This window comes from Oncorhynchus gorbuscha, unplaced genomic scaffold, assembly GCF_021184085.1.
Source record: "Oncorhynchus gorbuscha isolate QuinsamMale2020 ecotype Even-year unplaced genomic scaffold, OgorEven_v1.0 Un_scaffold_460, whole genome shotgun sequence".
NCBI classification, from domain to species: domain Eukaryota; kingdom Metazoa; phylum Chordata; class Actinopteri; order Salmoniformes; family Salmonidae; genus Oncorhynchus; species Oncorhynchus gorbuscha.
In genome coordinates this window covers 646,723-673,030 of record NW_025745298.1, presented here as the reverse complement: position 1 = coordinate 673,030, position 26,308 = coordinate 646,723, and the positions used below count along the sequence as shown (strand labels likewise).

The window sequence follows — 26,308 nt, the reverse complement described above, 5'->3', positions numbered from 1 at the left end:
ACAATTGTATTTGTATTTACAGATGGAATACAAGTTTGTTATTAAGGCACATGAAAGTTCACATGTTCAAGAAGGCATTTTGGCCAAAAAATGCATTTTTATTTAAAATAATTTACGTTCAAATGGCTCTCCTGTGAAGTAGTGACCTGCGACATATGACTTGTTTCTTGAAACAGGTCAAATTTTCTCAAAATGTCTTTTTCCCGGATTGACACTTGACTAGCAAATTCAGACAATCCAATCTGAGAACGAAACATGTGAATCTACGATGCTCACAAGGACTTTTTTTGATAATGGCCAGTCAAGGAAGAAGTGGGCAGAGTCAGGGGAAACCAGCATATGATTTTAATTTAACCTTTATTTAACTATGCAAGTCAGTTAAGAACAAGTTCTTATTTACAATGACAGCCTACTGGGTTAACTGCCTTGTTCAGGGGCAGAATGACAGATTTTTTCCTTGTCAGCTTGAGGATTTGATCCAGGAACCTTTCTGTTACTGGCCCAACACTCTCACCACTAGGCTACCTGCCTAACCAAACAAGATTCAAACAGAAGATGGCAGTAGATAGATACCAATGAATTTACACAAAATTGAAGGTAAAATAATATTTTAAAATAAATAGTAAACCATCCATGTAAAAATACTGTGTTATTAAGAGTTGACGTGGGAGTGGCTTGAATTTGGTGAACTAGCTATCTCAGCCAGCTTGTTAGCTACATAAAGCATTGTTCAGCGATACCGAAAGTCTGAACGGCCATTTTGTGTGAAAGAGGTGTCTTCAGCTGACTGATCTGAGTATTTGGCCAAATTATTATTTTTTTAGACCTGCCATGCATACAAGTCTGTGTCTGTCTCGGTTTATTGAGTCATATTGTGTCTGCATTTTTTTAAATGACAATAAATAATATTTTATGTAACTGGTTGTGTGTCTAGGAGCTGGACATTGCTTCTTCTGAAAGTGTGTGTGTACATTTTGTATGGAAATAATGATTATGAAGGTGAATAAACCACAATTGCTCTACAAACAAATGTAAATGTATTATTTGTAGTTATTGTATGTACAGTACAAGATTGATTTTTAAAAGCTATTAATATTCTCTCCACTGAAAATACTGTCATAACAAGGTAAAAACAATGACAATGAAGTTTATGATAGATTGTTTACACTTCACACATTAGTAAAAAAAAAAATTATACAATTAATAAGAAACATTGAATCAAGAAGAACTATTTCCTTAAATTTTTGTCAAAATTGTGCTATAACTTTGTGATAAAAACAATGAAACAAATGTATTTTTAAAAATCTAGCAAACTTATATTAAGTGTATATAAATGAATTTAATGTATTTGCGTAACAGACATATGAAACAAAATGTACTTGCTGTAAAAAATGTATAACCTTGTAGCATCATTCCCAAGAACACTCGAGGCTGTAATCGCTGCCAATGGCGCATCAACCAAGGTCTGAATACTTATGTAAATGTACATTTCAGTTGTTTAGTTTTTTGCAAACATTTCTTAAAAACAGTTTGTTGTGTTCAGGTCTTCTTGGTTCTGAGATTGTTGTTTTAAGTTCTTCTTGGTTTGGGGTTTGTTGTGTTCAGGTGGTCTTGGTTTTGTTGTGTTCAGGTGGTCTTGGTTCCTTGTTTGTTGACTGTTCTGTAGATCTCAGAGGTGTCCTCCTCAGCTGCCTGTGCCGCCGTGGGTCTGAGGAGAGAGAAACAGAAATTATGCAAATCTTTGTCAAATTTTGCCAAATGACAGCACCCTATACCTTTCTTTGCCAAATGACAGCACCCTATACCCTTTTTAGTGCACTAAAGAAGGAATAGGGTACCATTTGGAACGCACTGAGAACAGTTCCTCAAACTCATCATCACATCCCTCCGTCATTATAGACAGGTCATAGCAATGAACTTGTCCATTATTGGGTTGGTAGTTTACAATATTATGGGACATCCCCCTTTTTAAATGTTTTTGCCTAAATGACATACCCAAATCTAACTGCCCATAGATCAGGCCCTGAAGCAAGAATATGCATATTCTTGGTACCATTTGAAAGGAAACACTTTGATGTTTGTGGAAATGTGAATTGAATGTAGGAGAATATAACATAATAGATCTGGTAGAAGAAAATACAAAGAAAACACCAACCAGTGTTTTTTTTACCACAATCTTTGAAATGCAAGAGAAACGTCACTGTTAAATCCATCACTCTGGTTGTAATTCCGATAGAGTCCACAAGATGGCAGCAGTGTATGTGCAAAATTTCAGATGGATAACCTGGAGAATGACTGATCTTCAATACTTTTAGTGTGAAGTCCCCAGGTACATTTGAGCAAATCGTGAAGGAGACGTTCGCATTCATATTCCATTTTTCTGCAAAGAATATCGTCAAATCTGAATGCTTGGACTTTGATTTAGCTTTCCAAGTATTAGTAGCCATATTATAAGTTCAGCATCTGCACAACAACCAGTTTTCATAACATCATAACTCTGAATATCCTTATAATTTTTGTCCAAAATTTAAAGGCATGCTGTCGTACAAGGTTAGAAGATACATTTTACAACATATATATGTTTTTTGGATACTCCTGTAAAGCCCAGCTCATTGGCTATCTAGCTAGCTTTTTTGACCCTGATTAGTTCTTATTTAACCTCTTACGGCTATAGAGACTCTAGCGTCTCTTCTGGCCAATAGCCTGGGGAAATACAGAGCGCCAAATTCAAATAGTACGAGATAAAACTCAAACTTTCATTAAATCACACATGCAGGGTACTCAATTAAAGCTACACTAGTTGTGAATCCAGCCAACATGTCAGATTTTAAAAATGCTTTTGGCGAAAGCATGAGAAGCTATTATCTGATAGCATGCACCCCCCGAAATACCTGAACGAGACGTAAACAAAATAATTAGCGTAGCCGGCGCCACACAAAGCGCTGAAATAACATATAAAACATGCATTACCTTTGACGAGCTTCTTTGTTGACACCCCAAAACATCACAATTGGTTCTTTTTTTAAATTAATTCTGTCCATGTATACCCAAAATGTCCATTTATAAAGCCCGTCTGATCCAGAAAAAAACAGCTTTCCAAAACTCAACGTCATTACAAAAAATTTAAAAAGTTGCCTATAAACTTTGCCAAAATATTTCAAACTACTTTTGTAATCCAACTTTAGGTATTTGTAAACGTTAATAATCGATCAAATTGATGACGGGGCGATCTGTATTCAATAGCAGCAAGTCAACAAATCATGGACGATTTTCTCTCTTTCATAACTATCCACAGTGTAACCTCTGACAGGAAGTGCCTATTCTTCATTTCACCAAAGTTTAACTTCAACCCAATTCCCAAGACTGGTCACATCCTGTGGGAGTTGTAGGAACTGTAAACTGGGCGCTATCTAATTTCCCATGACATAGACAATACAGGGAACTGGCAGAGGGATTTTCTTTTTTTTGGAACAGTTTTTCCTTGGGGTTTTGCCTGCTACACAAGTTATGTTATAGTCACAGACATGATGTAACCAGTTTTATAAACTTCAGAGTATTTTCTATCCACACATACTAATCATATGCATATACTATATTCCTGGCATGGGTAGCAGGACGTTGAAATTTTGCACGCTTTTTATCAAAAAGTTTTAAAAAATGCACCCTAACCTCTAAGAGGTTTTAACAAAGGTACAGTTGTTCAAGTGATGGCTGCCCACGTGACCAAATATGGTGTCCTATACGATATACTAGACCCCTAATGAAATAGTAAAATCTTGTTACCTTCTAGGATCTCTGAGGAATATTTACGAATGTGATTTTACTCATTCAAACAACATTTAGGGTGAGATGTTCACAGATTTTTTTCTTTACAAATTGAACAAGTGGAAATACCTCTTTAAGGAATACCTAGGATAGGATAAGTAATCCCTCTCACCCCCCCCTTTAAGATTTAGATGCACTATTGTAAAGTGACTGCTCCACTGGATGTCATAAGGTGAATGCACCAATTTGTAAGTCGCTCTGGATAAGAGCGTCTGCTAAATGACTTAAATGTAAATGAAATAAAATAAAATACATCAATATTGTGTGCAATATGGACCTTTTCAGGATATGAAAAATGATTTTTATCTAACAAAATGACACTTCATGTTATCTCTGGGACCATTGGGATGATAAATCAGAGCAAGATTTCAGAATATAAGTACACATTTCACCTTCAGAGGTGAATTTATAAAACCCATCACGTTGAAAAAAGGGTTTTGTTGTTAGGAGCTCTCCGAAAACAATAGCATGGCATTTTTTCACAGTAATAGCTACAATAAATTGGACAGTGACAGTTATATTAACAATAATGAACGCTTCAGTCGATATAAGACACTTCTATGTACCGACATTTGTTGTTACTCTAAAATCTGTGATCTTGATATAATGCGCTGCATGATTTACAACTGTCCCGTTGACGGAACGCCGATCCTTAAGAAGTTGAATATGACATCACTAGGGGTCACTGTTTTGGTGATTGATGACATCTACTACAATAAGCCGCAGCATATGAATGACCTTATTGCAGAATATGCTCACCGGGTGGTACACTGGGGGGGTTGAATTTCACAGCAGTGTACTGGACATCTCTGTCCTGTTTCTGGGGTTGAGGCAGTTGGACGATGGAGCACAAAGCTCTTCCTGGTTTTTGGAGGGAGAGACGTGGACGCTGGTGTGGGGAACGTCATCCTGACTCGACGGTGACTGCTGTCTCTGCTGCATGGCCATGTTGTCATAAAGGAGAGTAGAGTCTCCCTGATGGGGAAAGAGTATAGACAACATGAGTAGAAAAAGAATACACAGTTCCACAAACAATACACATTCATCACAGTCATCTTCTGATTCCAACGGACTCACCTGTCCCTCGTCTGCTGTGTCTCTGGTTTCTATTGAGCTGGATTTGGATGCCGTCCTGTTTTGGACATTCATTTATTAATGATTAATGAAGTTAGAAACAAATCAGAGTGATAAAAGCTAAATGTTCACTCACCTGAACCACATGAAGCCAGAGAGACAGAGTATGAGAACCAGAACAACAATTATGATTCCTACGGCTGCAGTCTTAATTGAGGTGTGTTTCCCTATAATAAAATATGAATGATATGAGTACTTGGTATGTTGTAAACTGAAAAGAAAATCACATTAAAGGCTTGGGAATCGTATAAGCCAACACAAAAGTCAAGTGTAATAAGCCAAATGTAGATTAAATTGTAACATGTAATTGTGTATTTTGCATATTGAAGATGACCCTTTACCTGCTACAATGATCTTCAGAGCTGTAGAGTTCTCAGATGCTATTTTATTCCTGGCCTCACAAAGGTAATGTCCACTGTCCTCAGAGCTGATGTTAGTGATGTTGTAATTCTGTCCTGACAATACTGGTGAGGTTACATTCTTCTTGTACCAGGTGTAATTCTGCACAGGTGGGTTGGCATCACTGCTGCAGGTCAGAGTCACTGAACTGCCCTCCACTATTTCACCAGAGGGACTGACTGACACTGAGGTGTTCTTTGGGCCGTCTGGTGGACAGTATGAACCAATACAGTGTTTTAAAACAGTGTTTTACATGAGGAGAATTATGGAACTTGGAGGTAAACTCAGCAAAAAAAGAAATGTCCGCTCACTGTCAACTGCATTTATTTTCAGCAAAACTTAACGTACAATTATATGTATGAACATAAGATTCAACAACTGAGATTCATAAACTGAACATGTTCCACAGACATGTGACTAACAGAAAGGGAATAATGTGTCCCTGAACAAAGGGGGGGTCAAACTCAAAAGTAGTAGTCAGGATCTGGTGTGGCCACCAGCTGTATTAAGTACTGCAGTGCATCTCCTCCTCATGGACTGCACCAGATTTGCCAGGTCTTGCTGTGAGATGTTACCCCACTCTTCCACCAAGGCACCTGCAAATTCCCAGACATTTTTGGGGAGAATGACCCTAGCCCTCACCCTCTGATCCAACAGGTCCCAGACGTGCTCAATGGGATTGAGATCCGGGCTCTTCGCTGGCCATGGCAGAACATTGACATTCCGGTCTTGCAGGAAATCACGCACAGAACGAGCAGTATGGCTGGTGGCATTGTCATGCTGGAGGGTCATGTCAGGATGAGCCTGCAGGAAGGTTACCACATGAAGGAATAGGATGTCTTCCCTGTAACGCACAGCGTTGAGATTGCCTGCAATGACAACAAGCTCAGTTTGATGATGCTGTGACACACCGCCCCAGACCATGATGGACCCTCCACCTCCAAATCGATCCCACTCCAGAGTACAGGCCTCGGTGTAGCGCTGATTCCTTTGACGATAAAAGCGTATCTGACCATCACCCCTGGTGACACAAAACCGCGACTCATCAGTGAAGAGCACTGTCTGGTCCAGCAGTGGGTTTGTGCCTACAGGCGACGTTGTTGCCGGTGATGTCAGGTGAGGACCTGCCTTACAACAGGCCTACAAGCCCTCAGTCCAGCCTCTCTCAGCCTATTGCGTACAGTCTGAGCACTAATGGAGGGATTGTGCATTCCTGGTGTAACTCAGGCAGTTGTTGTTGCCCTCCTGTACCTGTCCAGCAGGTGTGATGTTCGGATGTACCGATCCTGTGCAGGTGTTGTTACACGTGGTCTGCCACTGCGAGGACGATCAGCTGTCCGTCCTGTCTCCCTGTAGCGCTGTCTTGGGCGTCTCACAGTACGGACATCGCAATTTATTTCACTGGCCACATCTGCAGTCCTCATGCCTCCTTGCGGCATGCCTGAGGCATGTTCACGCAGATGAGCAGGGACCCTGGGCATCTTTCGTTTGGTGTTTTTCAGAGTCAGTAGAAAGGCCTCTTTAGTGTCCTAAGTTTTGAGAACTGTGACCTTAATTGCCTACCGTCTGTAAGCTGTTAGTATCTTAACGACCATTCCACAGGTGCATGTTCATGAATTGTTTGTGGTTCATTGAACAAGCATAGGAAACAGTGTTCAAACCCTTTACAATGAAGATCTGTGAAGTTATTTGGATTTTTACGAATTATCTTTGAAAGACAGGGTCCTGAAAAAGGGACGTTTCTTTTTTTGCTGAGTTTATTCTATGAGTGAAATATAAAGATGTGTGATTCTCTCATCAACGATGAGATGGTTAGGTGTACTTACACTGAACATCTACAGAAATTGTAGAAGAGTTGAGACCTCCATATTCATTCTCAGCCTCACAGTAGTATTCTCCACTGTCCTCAGAGTTAATGTTGGTGATGAGGAAGGTGTTTTCAGATCCTTTCAGTGAAACTCCATTCTTCTTGTACCAGGTGTATTTGTCCACAGGTGGGTTGGCATCACTGCTGCAGGTCAGAGTCACTGAACTGCCCTCCACTATTTCACCAGAGGGACTGACTGACACGGAGGTGGTCTTTGGTTTACCTGATAGAAAGATGAATGTCCCAAAGTGGTAGTGTCACAATACTTTCATTTTGAGTTTTTAAAATATATCTGTTAAACCACACGAGTACAAGATGGAGAGGATCTGCAATACTTACACAAAACTTTTAGAGGAACAAGCTTTGATCTTTTGCAACCAACTTCATTCACTGCCAAACAGTAGTATTCTCCTCTGTCCTCAGGGATGATGTTAGTGATCCTGTAACTCCATCCAGAATGTCTCATTGAGGTTTCAGCTCCATTCGTCTTGTACCAGATGTAAATCTGCACAGGTGGGTTGGCATCACTGCTGCAGGTCAGAGTCACTGAACTGCCCTCCACTATTCCACCAGAGGGACTGACTGACACTGAGGTGTTCTTTGGACCGTCTAGTAAATCATTTTTAAGAAATACATTAAGGCCTAGATTATATGACATCTGCGGTAGCCGACACCTGCATTGCGGTTGTTTTGGCGGTGTCGTAGTTGGAACTGCATTAGAGCTGTCAAATCCACAAGTAAATCCGGGCACTATACCTCAAGAGCACATTGTCATTGGCTGCACAGAGTTGCATTAAGGGAATTCCCATGAAGTTTTGTTTACAAGTTGGAACACTGGAATATGAGATGTAATCTACACCTCAATTAGGCTGATAGAAATTATCATTATTTTAATTCATGATTGTAATTTGAGCATCATTATTTCTATATTGCCATTCTCGTTGTGAACTTCTAATGGGAGTGGGATGGGTATGTCTTCATGATAATGATCAAGACCAGCTGGGATGGGTATGTCTTCATGATAATGATCAAGACCAGCTGGGATGGGTATGTCTTCATGATAATGATCAAGACCAGCTGGGATGGGTATGTCTTCATGATAATGATCAAGACCAGCTGGGATGGGTATGTCTTCATGATAATGATCAAGACCAGCTGGGATGGGTATGTCTTCATGATAATGATCAAGACCAGCTTCATGATAATGATCAAGAGCAGCTGGGATGGGTATGTCTTCATGATAATGATCAAGAGCAGCTGCTCACCAATTAGACAGCTACAATGCAGTTGTACCTCCAACACCGCCAAAACATCAGCTATGTGAGTGTCGGCTGTCGCTGATTAACATTGATTGAATCTAGGACTAACAGCCTTATGCTCTGCTTCAGGACCAATGTGAATCTAGGACTAACAGCCTAATGCTCTGCTTCAGGACCAATGTGAATCTAGGACTAACAGCCTTATGCTCTGCTTCAGGACCAATGTGAATCTAGGACTAACAGCCTAATGCTCTGCTTCAGGACCAATGTGAATCTAGGACTAACAGCCTTATGCTCTGCTTCAGGACCAATGTGAATCTAGGACTAACAGCCTAATGCTCTGCTTCAGGACCAATGTGAATCTAGGACTAACAGCCTTATGCTCTGCTTCAGGACCAATGTGAATCTAGGACTAACAGCCTTATGCTCTGCTTCAGGACCAATGTGAATCTAGGACTAACAGCCTAATGCTCTGCTTCAGGACCAATGTGAATCTAGGACTAACAGCCTAATGCTCTGCTTCAGGACCAATGTGAATCTAGGACTAACAGCCTTATGCTCTGCTTCAGGACCAATGTGAATCTAGGACTAACAGCCTAATGCTCTGCTTCAGGACCAATGCCGTTCAAATGGTTGATACATTTTGTAGATGTTAGTTTCTCCAATATTCCAACACTGATCTGTACTTTACTCACATTTCACATCAATGTCGATATACTCAGACCTCCCTGTCTTCATCCCATTCCAGGCCTCACAGTAGTACTCTCCAGTGTCAGATGACTGGATTTGGTTGAAGACATGCTGTGGTCCTGTCATACTCTGATTGTCACCTCCATTCTTCTTGTACCACCAGGTGTAACTCTGGACAGGTGGGTTGGCATCACTGCTGCAGGTCAGAGTCACTGAACTGCCCTCCACTATTCCACCAGAGGGACTGACTGACACTGAGATGTTCTTTGGGCCATCTGGTGTAAAAAGAAACATGAGTTTAGTCAGAGAACTATCCAAAAGATTATTCACTTACATATAATAGTAAAATAAAGAGATTTGGGCTTTGATATGGTTTAGGATTAATGCAAATTATTGACTTCATTAAACTGATTGCAACATTCCAACACTGATCTGTACTTTACTCACATTTCACATCGATGTTGATTGACTCAGACCTCCCTGTCTTCATCCCATTCCAGGCCTCACAGTAGTACTCTCCAGTGGCAGATGACTTGATTTGGTTGAAGACTTGCTGTGGTTCTGTGTTCCCGTAGGAGACAGACTGATAGCCAATCTTCTTGTACCAGGTATAACGCTTAACAAGTGGGTTGGCATCACTGCTGCAGGTCAGAGTCACTGAACTGCCCTCCACTATTTCACCAGAGGGACTGACTGACACTGAGGTGTTCTTTGGGCCATCTGATAAAAGACCATTATAAATTCCACAAATTAACAAGGCACAGCTATTAATTAATTTAAATGCATTCCAGGTGAATACCTCATGAAGCTGGTTGAGAGAATGTCAAGAGTGTGCAAAGCTGTCATCAAGGCAAAGGGTTGCTACTTTGAAGAATCTCAAATATAAAATACATTTTGATTTGTAAAAAAAGAATTAGGTTACTAAAATATTCCATATGTGTTATTTCATACTTTTTATGTCGTTACTGTTATTCTACAATGTCGAAAATAGTACAAATAAAGAAAAACCCTGGAATGAGTAGGTGTGTCCAAACTATTGACTTGTACTGTATATTATCTTTTTCTTCTGAAAACATTAGATTTACCAAATAAAGTAAACCAGTAGATTTTACAAGTCAGTTTGAAATAATTACATTAACATTGTGAAAATAAATATTCAGAAATGTGTATATTAAAATGTTTTTTGACTCATCATTATTTAAGCAGTTTAAGTATGACCAAAATTTTAAAGATGTACCTACACTGGACGTCCACAAATACAGGGGAAGAGGTGAGACGTCCATATTTATTCTCAGCTTCACAGTAATATTCTCCTCTGTCCTCAGAGATGATGTTAGTGATGCTGTAACTCTGTCCTGATGCTTTTGGTGAGGTTACGTTCTTCTTGTACCAGGTGTATTTGTCCACAGGTGGGTTGGCATCACTGCTGCAGGTCAGAGTCACTGAACTGCCCTCCACTATTTCACCAGAGGGACTGACTGACACTGAGGTGTTCCTTGGACCATCTGGTGTAAAATAAACATTAGTTCAGTCAGAGAACTATCCAAAAGATTACTCAGTTACACAAAACATTAAAATAAAGAGATTTGGGCTATGATTATCATTTAGTATAATTCAGTTAAAATGATTGATTTTATTAAACTGATTCCAACACTGATCTGGACTTTACTCACATTTCACATCGATGTTGATTGACTCAGACCTCCCTGTTTTAATCCCATTCCAGGCCTCACAGTAGTACTCTCCAGTGGCAGATGACTTGATTTGGTTGAAGACTTGCTGTGATTCTGTGTTCCCGTAGGAGACAGACTGATAGCCAATCGTCTTGTACCAGGTGTAACTCTGCACAGGTGGGTTGGCATCACTGCTGCAGGTCAGAGTCACTGAACTGCCCTCCACTATTTCACCAGAGGGACTGACTGACACTGAGGTGTTCTTTGGGTCATCTGACAAAGTTCCAATATAAAGTCATTAACATCTTGGTTATAGTATTATCAAATCAAACTGTATTTGTCACGTGCACCGAATACAACAAGTGTAGACCTTATCTTGGCTTTCTGAAGAGATTAGATTGAGTGAATAAGGTAAACCAGTAGATTTTACAGGTCAGTTAGAAATAATTACATTCACATTGTGAAAATACATATTGACAGATGTGGATGTTTTATAGTAAAATGTTTCTTGATTTATCATAATTTTAGCAGTTTACAAGCATGATGAAAATGTTAAAGATGTACCTACACTGGACGTCCACAAATACAGGGGAAGAGGTGAGACGTCCATATTTATTCTCAGCCTCACAGTAATATTCTCCTCTGTCCTCAGAGATGATGTTAGTGATGCTGTAACTCTGTCCTGATGCTTTTGGTGAGGTTACATTCTTCTTGTACCAGGTGTATTTGTCCACAGGTGGGTTGGCATCACTGCTGCAGGTCAGAGTCACTGAACTGCCCTCCACTATTTCACCAGAGGGACTGACTGACACTGAGGTGCTTTTGGGGGCATCTGGTAAGGAATAATGTGTGGAGGGGGTTATCATGTGACAATAGTGCAATCAAGACCTTGCATCAGTTATCAGACGAATCAAAGATAACATGACATTGACAGGTCAGAGAACATTAACTAGTCAAAACATTAAAAGAAACACATTTGGAAAGGTGCTTTACGTGACCAACCAGATGCTAAACACTGGTTGTCTACGCGTCTCAAGACTGTGTTTGCCCATTGCACTAAAAGCTAGGTATTAGCGAATGGTTGTAAGCTTCAGGTAAGGGTTAGGCTTCTCATTATGCAAGCGTAGTTCACTGAACCACGTCCACTTTATATTCCATAGGCCTCCACTCTTCTGGGACGGCTTTCCAGTAGATGTTGGAGTTTTGCTTCCATTCAGCCACGAGAGCATTAGTGAAGTTGGGCACTGTTGTTGGGGGATTAGGCCTGGCTCACAGTCGGCGTTTCAATTCATCCCAAAGGAGTTCAATGAGGTTGAAGTCAGGTCTCTGTGCAGGCCGGTCAAGTTCTTCTACACCGATCTAGACAAACCATTTCTGTATGGACCTAACTTTGTGCGCGTGGGCATTGTCATGCTGAAACAGGAAAGGGCCTTCCCAAACTGTTGCCACAAAGTTGGAAGCACAGAATCATTTTCAATGCTGTAACGTAAGTATTTCCCATTCTGTGAGCTTGTGTGGCCTACCACTTAGCGGCTGAGCTGTTGTTGCTCCTAGACATTTCCTCTTTACAATAACAGCACGTATAGTTGGCCGTGGCAGCTCTAGCATGTCAGAAAGTTGACAAACTGACTGGTTGGAAAGGTGGCATCCTATGACGGTTCCATGTTGAAAGTCGCTGAGCTCTTCAGTAAGGCCATTCTAATACCAATGTTTGTTTTATAAACCTTTCAGCAATGGATGTGGCTGAAATAGCCAAATTCAGCAATTAGAAGGGGTGTCCACATACTTAAGCATATATAGTGTATGCAGGGTTAAATTGAATAAGAAACGGGATAGAAAATGCACAGTAGCAGCAGCGAATGTGATGAGTCAAAAGACTGCAAAAACGGTCAATGCTGATTGTCCGGGAAGCTATTTGGTTAACTACAGTATTTAGGAGTCTCGTGGCATGTGGGTAGAAACTATTCAGGGTCCTGTTGGTTTCAGACTTGGTGCATCGGTACAGCTTGCCATGCAATAGCGATGAGAACATTCTATCACTTGGGTAACCAGAATCTTTGATCATTTTTAGGGCCATTCTTTGTCACTGACCGGTATAGAGATCCTGAGTGGCAGGGACCTTGCGGTTGGATGCCAAGCAGTTACCATGCCAAGCAGTGATGCTGCCAGTCAAGATGCTCTCAATGCTGAAGCTGTAGAACTTTTGGAAGATCTGAGGGTCCATGACAAATCTTTTCATTTGTCGTGCCTTCTTCAAGATTGTGTCGGTGTGTGTGGATCATGTTAATTACTTACAGTGATGTGGACACTTAGAATTTTGAAGCTCTTGACCCTCTCAACTACATTACAGCCCCGTCGATGTGGAAGGGGCGTGCTCTGCAATTCATTTCCTGTAGTCCACGTTCAGCTTATTTGTCTTGCTCACATTGAGGGAGAGGATGTTGTCCTGGCACCACACTGCCAAGTCACTAATCTCCTCCCTATAGGCTGTCTCATCGTCGTTGGTGATCGGGCCTAACACTGTTGTGTCATCAGTAAACTTAATGATGGCGTTGGAGTCGTGTGAGGCCATGCAGTCGTGGATGAACAGGGAGTACAGTAGGGGACTAAGCACTCACCCATGATGGGCCCCTGTGTTGAGGCGGATGGCGGCTGTGTTGCTACCTACCATCACCACCTGGGGGCGGCCCGTCAGGAAGTATACAAACCAGTTGCAGAGGGAGGTGTTCAGTCACAGGGTCCTGAGTTTAGTGATGAGCTTGGAGGGCACTATGGTGTTGAACGCTGAGCTGTAGTCAATGAATAGCATTCTAACATAGGTGTTCCTCTTGTCCATGTGGGAGAGGGCTGTGTGGAGTGCAATAGAGATTGCGTCAGCTGTGGATCTGTTGGAATGGTATGCGAATTGGAGTGCGTCCATTGTGTCTGGGATGTGATGTGATGTGAGTGATGACCAGCCTTTCAAAGCGTTTCATGGCTACAGATGTAAGTCCTACAGGGTAATAACAATTTAGACTGGTTATTTTGGGGTTCTTGGGCACAGGGACTATGGTGGTCTGCTTGAAACAAGTAGGTATTACAAACTGGGTCAGGGAGAGGTTGGAAATGTCAGTGAAGACACTTTCCAGCTGGTCCGCGCATGCTCTCAGCCCCACGGCCGTCCGGCCCGGCGGCCTTGTGAATGTTAACCTGTTTAAAAGTCTTACTCACATCAGCTACGGTGAGCGAGATCACACAGTCATCCGGAACAGCTGGTTCTCTCATGTATGGTTCAGTATTGCTTTCATCAAAGCGAGCAAAGAAGGTATTTAGCACATTTGGTAGGTTCACCTCACAAGGCAGCTCGTGGCTGGGTTTCCCTTTGTAATCCGTGATAGTTTTCAAACCCTTAGAATACCCCGAGCTGCAGACCGTACTATTTACCAAGATATTTTCTTTTATGGCAGAGCCGACATAGTACAATTCGATCTTCATCCGGGACTAACGCTTTGCCTGTTTGATGGCTCATTGGAGGTTGTAGCAGGATTCCTTATTAGCATCTGGATTTGTGTCCCGCTCATTGAAAGGGGTAGCGCTAGCCTTTAGCTCAGTATGGATGATGCTTGCAATCAATGGCTTCTGGTAGGGATATGTACGTACGGTCACTGTAGGGATGGAGTCACTGGTGCACTTATTAATGAAACCGGTGACTGATGTGGTAAACTCCTCAAAGTTATCAGATTAATCCTGAAACATATTCCAGTCTGTGCTAGCAAAACAGTCCTGTAGCTTAGCTTCCGCATCATCAGACCACTTTCGTATTGAGCGCATCATTGGAACTTCCTGTTTGAGTTTTTTTATTGTAAGCAGGAATCAGGAGTATAAGAGTTATGGTCAGATTTGCCTAAAGGAGGGTGAGGAAGAGCCTTGTATGCATTTCTGTGTGTGAAGTAATGGTAACATAGAGTTGTGAAGCCTCTAGTTGGACACCACCAGCCATGAGAAACATCACCTCTGGATGGTCTTTTTCTTGTTTGCTTACGGCCCTATACAGCTTGTTGAGTGTGGTTTTAGTGTCAGCATCGGTTTGTGGTGGTAAATAGACAGCTATGATAAATATTGATGAAAACTCTCTTGGTAAATAGTGTGGTCTGCAGCTCGGGGTATTCTAACTCAGGGAGAAAGACTTCCTTAACATTAGAGAACACATACCAGCTGTTGTTAACAAAGACACACACCCCTCCCCCTTTCCTTACCCGAGGCTAACATTCAAACACTGAGCTACTCTCATGTTTTACTCACATTTAACATCGATGTCTAAAGATGGAGACCTGTCCGTACTAATTCCATTCGAGACCCAGCAGTAGTACTGTCTAGTGTCAGATGACTTGATTTGGCTGAAAACCTGCTGTGGTTCTGTGTTCCCATAGAAGATACTCTGATAGACACTTCCATTCTTGTACCAGGCATAACTCTGCACAGGTGGGTTGGCATCACTGCTGCAGGTCAGAGTCACTGAACTGCCCTCCACTATGTCACCAGAGGGACTGACTGACACTGAGGTGCTCTTTGGGCCGTCTGGTGTAAAAGAAACATGAGTTCAGTTACATAACTATCCAATAGATGAGTCACTTACACAAAACATTCAAAGGAACCGATGTTGGCTATGCTATGCTTTATGGATTCATTTACATTTAAACTGATTCCAACATTTCAACATTGAGTTGTACTTTACTCACATTTCACATCGATGTTGATAGACTCAGACCTGTCTGTCCCCATCTCATTCCGGGCTTCACAGTAGTACTCCCCAGTGTCAGATGACTGGATGTGACTGAAGACATGCTGTAGTTCTGTGTTCCCATGGGAGAAAGACTGATAGTGGGCTCCAATCTTCTTGTACCAGGTGTATTTGTCCACAGGTGGGTTGGCATCACTGATGCAGGTCAGAGTCACTGAACTGCCCTCCACTATTTCACCAGAGAGATGGATTGATGCCAGTGTGTTCTTTGGGCCATCTGAATGACAGAACGAGTGTAAGCATATGCAGTAAGGACCTAAGTGATGATGTTATTTAGTAAAGAATACAATAAAAATCCTCACATTTGACAGTGAGAGTCTCTTCAGGTGAGTGGAGATCCTCAAAGCCTTCTACAGCACAGGAGTATCTGCCGGCATCCTCACTGCTGACTGGGTTGAGGATCAGGCTGTTATTTTGGTTGGTGAGACGCTGGCCTAACTTGTACCAGATGTAGGAGGGGTTGGGGTTATCAGTCAGAGTACAGACGGTCCTACAGGCCAGTGTCACTCTCTGTCCCTCAGTCACTGTGGCAGGAGTGATCTCCACCTGCAGACCTGAAAGATTGTGAATAAGGAGTAAATGACATATTTTCTCTGGTTATTTTCTCCTGTTATTGGACCAGATAAATACAACATAAATCCGTTAATGTATACAGTCTTAGAAAAACAGGGTTCTTCGACTATCCCCATAAGATAACCCTATTTTGGTTCCAGGTAGAACCCTTTTCTGTTTCATTTTGTGTCCCATGTTCTACATGGGTTCTACATGGATCCCAAAACTGTTCTTCAAAGGGTTATGCTATGAGGACAGCCAAACAACCTTTTTAGGTTCTACATAGCACCTTTTTTTCTAAGAGTGTAGAGTATAAAGCACACACCTGTGACAGACAGAGTTGTTCCAGAGAAGGTATATCCCCATTCTGCATGAACTGTTTTAAATCTGAACTTGTACTCAGTTGAGTCTCTTTCCCTCAGGTCTGTGATTGTTAGAGTGGAGTCCTTGTCTGTTTGTCGATGGTACTTCACACGATCTGCATACTCTGGGTCCTGGCTCAGATCGTTAGTTACACCAGACTCCCATTTGCTGAACCAGAACACTTCTGTGACGTTATGCCAACTGGGATGTGTGTAAAAGCACGATATGTCCACTGTTGACCCTTTCAAAGCACAGATACTCTGATGGGTGTAAGTCACATTCATACAGCTCTCATCCCGAACACCTGAAACAAAATGTAGCTGATCAATTCCTGAAACGATAATGAGACTAAATGTTTTAGATGCATTGGACAGGTTCATTTAAAATTCAAATTAAATATAGACATATATCTACACTCAGAAATAAAGGTTTAGATTTGTTTCTAAAAGGGTACAAACACATGTCTCTGGGGTGGTGCCCTGTAAAGGGTACAAACACATGTCTCTGGGGTGGTGCCCTGTAAAGGGTACAAACACATGACTCTGGGGTGGTGCCCTGTAAAGGGTACAAACACATGTCTCTGGGGTGGTGCCCTGTAAAGGGTACAAACACATGTCTCCGGGGTGGTGCCCTGTAAAGGGTACAAACACATGTCTCCGGGGTGGTGTCCTGTAAAGGGTACAACCACGTGTCTCTGGGGTGGTGCCCTGTAAAGGGTACAAACACATGTCTCCGGGGTGGTGTCCTGTAAAGGGTACAAACACATGTCTCCGGGGTGGTGTCCTGTAAAGGGTACAACCACGTGTCTCTGGGGTGGTGCCCTGTAAGCTCCTCCTTTGTGCTTTTAGTTACAGGTGGTGATGTTACGTTTGATACCATAGCTCCGAGGCATGTGTAGAAACAGCTAAGCGGTGTATTTGAAGCAGCGCACCGATGCCTGTGTCACTTTATCAGAAGCACATGATCAATGACGTCCAAACCTTGGTTTCGTCGAACAACCACCAGGTTAGTTTGGTATTGGTTTGGTAGAAGACATAAAGGCTCCACTGCATATGCTATATGGGGTGTGGGGCGTCAGCAATAATCATTTAGCTGCTCTAAATCATTTGGACCAGCAGGTGCCACCAGTGTACCTTCTGTTAATCAAAGACTTGATTTATGAAACTATTTTTGACAAAAATTGGCTGAAAAATCTCAATACTTCAGGAATCTTTGTTTCCCGTGACTAGTTATAGACGGGTGGATTTAGGTGTAGGCGACATAGGCAGCCGCCCGGGGCAGCATCTTGCTGGGGGCGTTACGGGGAACCCGCACAAAAACAAAAAAACAAAAAGGATCATTGGAATGGTGATATTTGAGCGATCTGTTTTCTATCCCTCATTTGCACGTCACGTCAATGATATCATGTCACCGTGTGGGACTGTGGGTCAATGATATCATGTCACCGTGTGGGACTGTGAGTCAATGATATCATGTCACCGGGTGGGACTGTGGGTCAATGATATCATGTCACCGGGTGGGACTGTGGGTCAATGATATCATGTCACCGTGTGGGACTGTGGGTCAATGATATCATGTCACCGTGTGGGACTGTGGGTCAATGATATCATGTCACCGTGTGGGACTGTGGGTCAATGATATCATGTCACCGTGTGGGACTGTGGGTCAATGATATCATGTCACCGTGTGGGACTGGGGGATATCTCTCCTTCTCTCTTTCAATTTCATGTCACTCGGAGGACCTGAGGTCTAGAACCATGCCCCAGGACTACCTGACATGATGACTCCTTGATGTCCCCAGTCCACCTGGCCATGCTGCTGCTCCAGTTTCACTGGCCTGGGCCCTAGGACCATGTCCCAGGACTACCTGACATGAGGACTCCTTGCTGTCCCCAGTCCACCTGGCCATGCTCCTGCTCCAGTTTCAACTGTTCTGCCTTACTATTATTCAACCATGCTGGTCATTTATGAACATTTGAACATCTTGGGACGTTCTGTTATAATCTCCATGTCAGCCGTGAAGAGGACTGGGCCACCCCACATATGCTCTCTCTAATTCTCTCTTTCTTTCTCTCTCTCGGAGGACCTGGGTCAATGATATCAGCACCGTGTGGGACTGTGGGTCCAGGACTACCTGACATGATGGCTCCTTGCTGTCCCCAGTCCACCTGACTGTGCTGCTGCTATCAGTTTCAACTGTTCTGCCTTATTATTATTTGACCATGCTGGTCATTTATGAACATTTGAACATCTTGGTCATGTTCTGTTATAATCTCTACCCGGCACAGCCAGAAGAGGACTGGCCACCCCACATAGGGTTCCTCTCAAGGTTTCTTCCTAGGTTTTGGCCTTTCTAGGGAGTTTTTCCTAGCCACCGTGCTTTTACACCTGCATTGTTTGCTGTTTGGGGTTTTAGGCTGGGTTTCTGTCAGCACTTTGAGATATCAGCTGTCACCGAAGGGACTATATAAATAAATTTGATTTGATTTGATCAATGATTTGATTTGATGGGACTGTGGGTCAATGATATCATGTCACCGTGTGGGACTGTGGGTCAATGATATCATGTCACCGTGTGGGACTGTGGGTCAATGATATCATGTCACCGTGTGGGACTGTGGGTCAATGATATCATGTCACCGTGTGGGACTGTGGGTCAATAACCTGGTCATGTCACCGTGTGGGACTGTGGGTCAATGATATCATGTCACCGTGTGGGACTGTGGGTTATATATGATTTGATATCATGTCACAATTTGTTTCTATTTGTCTTTGGGACTGTGGGTCACTGACTCATTGTAGGGTTTTCTTTATTTTTACTCATCTACATTGTATAATAATAGTGAAGACATCAAAACTATGAAATATCACATGGAATCATGTAGTAAAAGTAGTGTTAGACAAATCAAAATATATTTTATATTTCAGATTCTTCAAAGTAACCACCCTTTGCCTTTATGACAGCCTTGCTCACATTATTCTACAATGTAGAACATAGTACAGATAAAGAAAACCCTTGAATGAGAAGGTGTAAGTGTACAGGATTGCCATGTCCAAAACTGTACCTCTACCAATATAATTATCCACTCATGGGTGGCCAAAAATAACTATCTGAACACCATGCACCCACTAAGCCATGCCTCCAATATAATTATCCAGTTTGAGTGAATTGTAGAGTTACTTGTTAGTGACGGAGACATGGTTGTTGAATTCGTACATTTTCAGTCCTGAGTTCCTAGGCGTATATTATTAAAATGAAACTCTTCATGACAATACATTACAGATCTCATGAGGCCTTATTTTGAAGAATAGTTTTACTCTAATACAGAGGCTTGAAATTTATGGTTTAAATTATTTACACATCAGGCCTGCATGTAGGCTCAAAAAAATCAAGTAACTTTCCCCAAATTCCCAGATTGTAACAAATTTTCACCCGTTTCAGAAATCTTCCAACCGGGATTTCTGAAAAAGCTGGCTTGCATTGTGATTTGTCATTCCTATTGGAATCCAGCCAGAGTTAGGATATCCAACAGTTTGAATATTATTCACACGCCATCTGCATTCATAATGACTGTCAGGTGTAGGAACATTGTGAGGAGACTCCTAAGCCATTTAAACTGGAATAACCATTTTAGTAACTGGTGAAAACAATCTAACAAAGCTGATTGGATTAGTTTAGAAAAATGTACATTATTTATTTTAGCATAGCATAAAATTAATCTGTGTAGATTAATCAATCAATCAATGTACATGCAAAAACACAGATATATATATTTTTTAAGTTGATCAACCTGTAGTAGAGCATGCTGGGAAATATAATGATGATAATAATGATGGTACAAATTTGCCTTTTAGAGTGCCACCCCAGTAACAAACATCTACCTCATTTTAGGTGGGAAAGATTCATAGTTGTACTTTGAGGGTATTTAGGATACACAACATATGTTTGTACCCTGGGAAACAGAAATGCACCTTCACATTGTAGACCTTTATTTGAGAGTGAGAGTGTGATGATTGCGAAACACTTTACCCGACACCCAGTGTCCTAACACTTTATGACACAGTGATAACCATGTCTTGTTATGTCATAACAGCTGACATAACTTGTCATAACCTGTCATAATATGGAGAACACTGTCATGATGCATATATTGACACCTTTTATGACATATATTGCGTTACTTTACGGCTGGTTATGGCACCTACAGTAACATTTATTCAATGTAAAATAAATCCCTGCCAAGAAGTTTCCTTTCTTTTGAGAGTTTGTCTCTTAAATCCTTTGTTGTTGTAATTAATTATTTACAGTCACGTTTCTTTCCAGATTTTAGATAACTTGTATAAAAAACATGTTATGACACTGTCAGGAAGCATTACGACCATCCTGTGTCACTTGAATGAAGAAAATACACTTTATGACAGCGTTACGACCATCATAATCATATCAGCCAGAGAGGCCTGTCACGTACATGCCCTTATATCAGTCATCAGTCAAAAGAGGGTGTCTTATCCTGCTCCTGAAATCTGCTCCTGCATTCATCCCAGTCATCAGCAACAGAGCATTGGGTTAGGTGCATGTCTGACATCAATAGGTGCGCAATTACAATGATCATTTAATATGGTCAATATTTCTTTTTGGTAAAGTATTTCCGATTATTGTACCTTTATATTTGAAATATGGGGTACAAAAATGTATCAATAAACTCTTTATCCTCACAGGTACCCTAAAAGGTACCTAACAGTACCATGTGAGATCATTATGTGTACCTTTGAAGGTACATTATGTGTATTTTTATATTTTTGTACCCCAGGGAAAAATACTGTATCCTTATTTTCTAAGAGTGTATGACGTTGTCATTTCTATTTAATTTGTCCCTTCTCGTTGGCCTTAAATGATTGATACTTGTTAAGTAGAGAACTAATTGCATTCACACTCACACACTGCTGGAGCTTGGACATCCTCATGGCTTTTTACAGCACAGGAGTAACTGTCTGAATAAGAATTATTGACAGAGTATTGCAGGGAAGTAGACTCATCTAGACGTTGTCCGTTCCTGTACCAGATGTATGTGGGGTTGTCAGTCAGAGTACAGGTGGTGCTACAGGTCAGTGTCTTCTGTCCCTCTGCAGCAGAAGTCACCTTCACCTGCAGGTCTGAATGAGGAGAGAATAAAAACACAGAAGAACAACCCTCAATATTTCCACCTCATTTGTATTTCTGTTTCTGTGACCTTTATTTTACTAGGCAAGTCAGCTGAGAACAAATTCTTATTTATAATGACACCAGGGAACAGAGGTTAACTGCCTTGTTCAGGGCCAGAACAGATGGTTTACCTTGTCAGCGCAGGGATTCGACCCAGCAACCTTTCAGTTACTGGTCTAATGCTCTAACCACTAGGCTACCTGCCACCTAATGCTACGAGAGATAAAGTAATTACACTGTAGAATAATGTTATGTAAATATAGTACTACCAGTAAATCATAATGTTCTGTAATACTACCAGTATATTATACAATTCTGTAAGTGTAGTATTACCAGTATTCTATAATGTTCTGTATCATGTGTAGTATTACCAGTATATCATGTTCTGTAAGTGTAGTATTACCAGTATATCATAATGTTCTGTACGTGTAGTATTACCAGTATATCATAATGTTCTGTACGTGTAGTATTACCAGTATATCATAATGTTCTGTAAGTGTAGTATTACCAGTATATCATCATGTTCTGTAAGTGTAGTATTACCAGTATATCACAATGTTCTGTACGTGTAGTATTACCAGTATATCATAATGTTCTGTAAGTGTAGTATTACCAGTATATACCAGTATATCATAATGTTCTGTACGTGTAGTATTACCAGTATATCATAATGTTCTGTAAGTGCAGTATTAACAGTATATCATAATGTTCTGTACGTGTAGTATTACCAGTATATCATAATGTTCTGTACGTGTAGTATTACCAGTATATCCGTGTAGTATTACCAGTATATCATAAGTATATCATAATGTTCTGTACGTGTAGTATTACCAGTATATCATAATGTTCTGTACGTGTAGTATTACCAGTATATCATAATGTTCTGTACGTGTCAGGACCCGGTTACGAACCCGGGTCTCCGGAGTGAGAAACAGTCACTTAACCAACTGAGCCACGAATAGTCGGCAGAACCCAGAAGATGAGGCAGATACAGCAGTACTTGAGACGGTGTATTTAATGAAGTAAAAAGTGAAGTTCTTCAGGAAAACATGTAACTCCACAACCTCAAAAGGAATCGTACAAGAACAAAGGAAATCCTCCAAGACAAAAAGGTAAATCCACAAGGTGGAAGGTAAAGCACAAAAAGCCTCAAAAGATACTCAAAAACAAACAAACAAGAACAAAAAACAGAATTCTACAAGAGAGGCGACCGGGATCAACAAGAGTTCACAGAGTACTAGGGCTGGGTGCTAACATACAAACACAGAGCAAAGAACAGAGGAAAACAAAGGGTTTAAATACAATCAGGGGAAACGAGGCACAGGTGCAAATAATAATGGCGATCAAGGGAAAACAAAAGGTCAAAAGGCACAATGGGGGCATCTAGTGACCAAAAACCGGAACAACCCTGGCCAAATTCTGACAGTAAGTGTAGTATTACCAGTATATCATCATGTTCTGTAAGTGTAGTTTTACCTGTGACAGACAGAGTTGTTCCAGGGAAGCTGTACCCCCATCCTGAGATCTGTGTGTTGAATCTGAATTTATACTCAGCTGAGTCGCTCTCTCTCAGATCCATGATTCTCAGGGTGGAGGGAAGGCTCTCCAGGGCCCGACCTGCATACTCTGGGTCTCTGGTTAGGTCCTCAGGGGCCGACTTATCACTTCTAAACCAGAATGTTGTTTTGATCGGATGATAACTGGAATAAGTACAGGATATGTCCACTGATGACCCCTTCAAGGCACAGATACTCTTGTCAATATAAGTCACTCTGTTGCAGCTCTGATCCTGAACACCTGAAACATAATGACAAGAGGACATTACTTATACAATCATGAGCTGCAATAATCCTGTGTTGGTTATCTTAGATAACTGTGAGGACTGTTTAGGAGACAGAATAGATATACTTGAAAAGTTCTACTAGAATACTGAGTTGAATCCATACTCACACACTGCAGGAGTGTGGAGATCCTCATTGGATTTTACAGCACAGGAGTAGCTGTCTGCAGCATCAGGGTAGACTGAATAGGGAGAAGTGTTGTCAGTTACTATCTGTCCGTTCTTGTACCAGGTGTAGGTGGGGTTACCAGTCAGAACACAGGTGGTGCAGGTCAGTGTCTTCCACGCTGATACAACTGAATAAGGAGTCACCTTCACCTGCAGATCTGGAGGAGATCACAACACATTACAACCATTAGTCATCTGACATCTTTTCTAGTCACATGACATTTATTTTTTGAAGACAAAACACTACAATTTCCAGAACTAAATTGACAGAAGAATATCACTGTACCTGTGACAGACAGAGTGACTCCAGGGTTGCCAGTAAATCTCCCTCCAGTCTGATCTGTTATGAATCTGAACTTGTACGTAGCTGAGTCACTTTCTCTCAGGTCTGTGATTCTCAGAGTGCAGTCGTTCTTCTTATCTTTATGATACGTCACACGTCCTTTGTAGTCTGGTTCATCACTCAGACTAACAGGATTCTCCTCAGCATCATTTCTAGTGAACCAGAAGGTTGATGTGACGATATAACCACTGGGATATGTGTAAGAGCAGGACAGATCCACTGTTGACCCCTTCAAGGTACAGATACTCTGAGTGGTGTATGTAACACTCCAGCCATCCTGACCCAGTACCACTGAAACACAGTCACACAGCACAATGGTATCAGAATTAAGCCAAGGCCAATTGGCTCACACTGACAGTAGGGTTTGTCCACACTTTGTTGCCGTCCTGTAGTTTCTGAGTTGAGTGTGAATGGAAACCACACATAAGCATCACTCAGTGAGGTGTGAAAGATAAATGCCTAACAGACGATGTCACTGAACACAACAGAATAACATGAAGATAACATTACTAAAACATGATGAATGAGACCATACCTGCCACAGACCACATACCTGCCACAGACCACATACCTGCCACAGACCACATACCTGCCACAGACCACATACCTGCCACAGACCACATACCTGCCACAGACCACATACCTGCCACAGACCACATACCTGCCACAGACCACATACCTGCCACAGACCACATACCTGCCACAGACCAGAGAAAGACCACCAACACACTTCCTGCTGTTCTCAAGGCCATTGTTGCATCTCCCACCCTGCAGTCTTAGAAACATAAACAACAACTCTCTCTATAGCTGGTGAATAACTCCACCTGATACATTAAAACAGTCCAGGGTCCATATTCACAAAGTGTCTCAGAGTAGACTAAGAGTGCTCATCTAGGATCAGTTTAACTTTTTAGATCATTATTATATGGACCAGGGGGACCTGATCTTAGATCAGCACTCCTTCTCTGAGACACGTCATGATACTGGGCCCTGATGTAACAACCTAAACACAGATCAAAACTAAACAAAAAGTAAAATTATTCAGTAAGTCGTACCATGTGATTTATGGCTAAAACATAAAATAATAACAATGATAATAACAATAACATTTTAAAAAACGAAACTATATAATATACTGTAGCGTACTTACAGAGTGAAGATGAGAGGTATTGTACAGTGAGTCAACTTACTGGTGTAGCAGGGCATAGAAACAAGAAGTGTGAGTTCTGTGGTTGATTGACACATTTATAAAGTAGCCTAGTCAGGAATTTCAGACAATAACACGCATCAACAGCATGTCAGAAAAAAAGATGTACTGTATTTTATGTATCTAATTATAAAATGTGACCACATAGCTAGTTGCATTTCTTCATTTGTGCCCCAAGTAAAAAAAATTCAAAAAGCGGGAAAATGCAGCCCATTTTCAATGTGGCCTTTATACAGATCCAATACAATGTACTGATTCAATGTGGTCTTTATACAGATCCAATACAATGTACTGATTCAATGTGGTCTTTATACAGATCCAATACAATGTACTGATTCAATGTGGTCTTTATACAGATCCAATACAATGTACTGATTCAATGTGGTCTTTATACAGATCCAATACAATGTACTGATTCAATGTGGCCTTTATACAGATCCAATACAATGTACTGATTCAATGTGGTCTTTATACAGATCCAATACAATGTACTGATTCAATGTGGTCTTTATACAGATCCAATACAATGTACTGATTCAATGTGGTCTTTATACAGATCCAATACAATGTACTGATTCAATGTGGATTCAATGTGGTCTTTATACAGATCCAATACAATGTACTGATTCAATGTGGTCTTTATACAGATCCAATACAATGTACTGATTCAATGTGGTCTTTATACAGATCCAATACAATGTACTGATTCAATGTGGTCTTTATACAGATCCAATACAATGTACTGATTCAATGTGGTCTTTATACAGATCCAATACAATGTACTGATTCAATGTGGTCTTTATACAGATCCAATACAATGTACTGACTGGGATGTGGTCTTTATACAGATCCAATACAATGTACTGATTCAATGTGGTCTTTATACAGATCCAATACAATGTACTGATTCAATGTGGTCTTTATACAGATCCAATACAATGTACTGACTGGGATGTGGTCTTTATACAGATCCAATACAATGTACTGATTCAATGTGGTCTTTAT

The 26,308-nt window shown here is 41.2% G+C and overlaps 1 protein-coding gene across 4 annotated transcripts; it reads right to left on the bottom strand.

Moving 5' to 3' along the window:
- Positions 1 to 340: 340 nt before the first annotated feature.
- LOC124018289 (sialoadhesin-like) lies at positions 341 to 25,302 on the bottom strand. 4 transcript variants are annotated; one of them, XM_046333564.1, is made up of 22 exons: positions 25,247 to 25,302; positions 24,794 to 24,871; positions 24,040 to 24,387; positions 23,696 to 23,911; positions 23,222 to 23,542; positions 21,481 to 21,696; positions 16,505 to 16,846; positions 15,930 to 16,181; positions 15,566 to 15,844; positions 15,129 to 15,404; positions 11,416 to 11,679; positions 10,848 to 11,120; positions 10,416 to 10,679; positions 9,622 to 9,894; positions 9,180 to 9,449; positions 7,565 to 7,834; positions 7,185 to 7,448; positions 5,301 to 5,564; positions 5,036 to 5,126; positions 4,903 to 4,957; positions 4,585 to 4,800; positions 341 to 1,708 (listed from the first exon to the last, which is right to left on the bottom strand). In XM_046333564.1, exons 2-21 carry the CDS (start codon positions 24,846 to 24,848, stop codon positions 4,612 to 4,614), a joined length of 4,782 nt encoding a protein of 1,593 aa, XP_046189520.1. In that variant the 5' UTR covers positions 24,849 to 24,871; positions 25,247 to 25,302; the 3' UTR covers positions 341 to 1,708; positions 4,585 to 4,611. The 4 variants fall into 4 exon arrangements, with proteins under 4 accessions (XP_046189520.1, XP_046189519.1, XP_046189522.1 ...); XM_046333563.1 differs by having other exon boundaries at positions 24,776 to 24,871; positions 25,247 to 25,265; XM_046333566.1 differs by lacking the exons at positions 23,222 to 23,542; positions 23,696 to 23,911 and having other exon boundaries at positions 24,776 to 24,871; positions 25,247 to 25,269.
- Positions 25,303 to 26,308: the final 1,006 nt, after the last annotated feature.

Excerpts from the sequence above, each read along its gene's own strand:
- LOC124018289 (XM_046333563.1), bottom strand. The coding sequence starts at position 24,848 with ATGGCCTTGAGAACAGCAGGAAGTGTGTTGGTGGTCTTTCTCTGGTCT. Across the intron at positions 11,680-15,128 it reads TTTAGACATCGATGTTAAAT|ATGCCCCCAAAAGCACCTCA; the intron begins GTGAGTAAAACA and ends ATTCCTTACCAG. Across the intron at positions 11,121-11,415 it reads TGTATTTGTGGACGTCCAGT|ATGACCCAAAGAACACCTCA; the intron begins GTAGGTACATCT and ends GAACTTTGTCAG.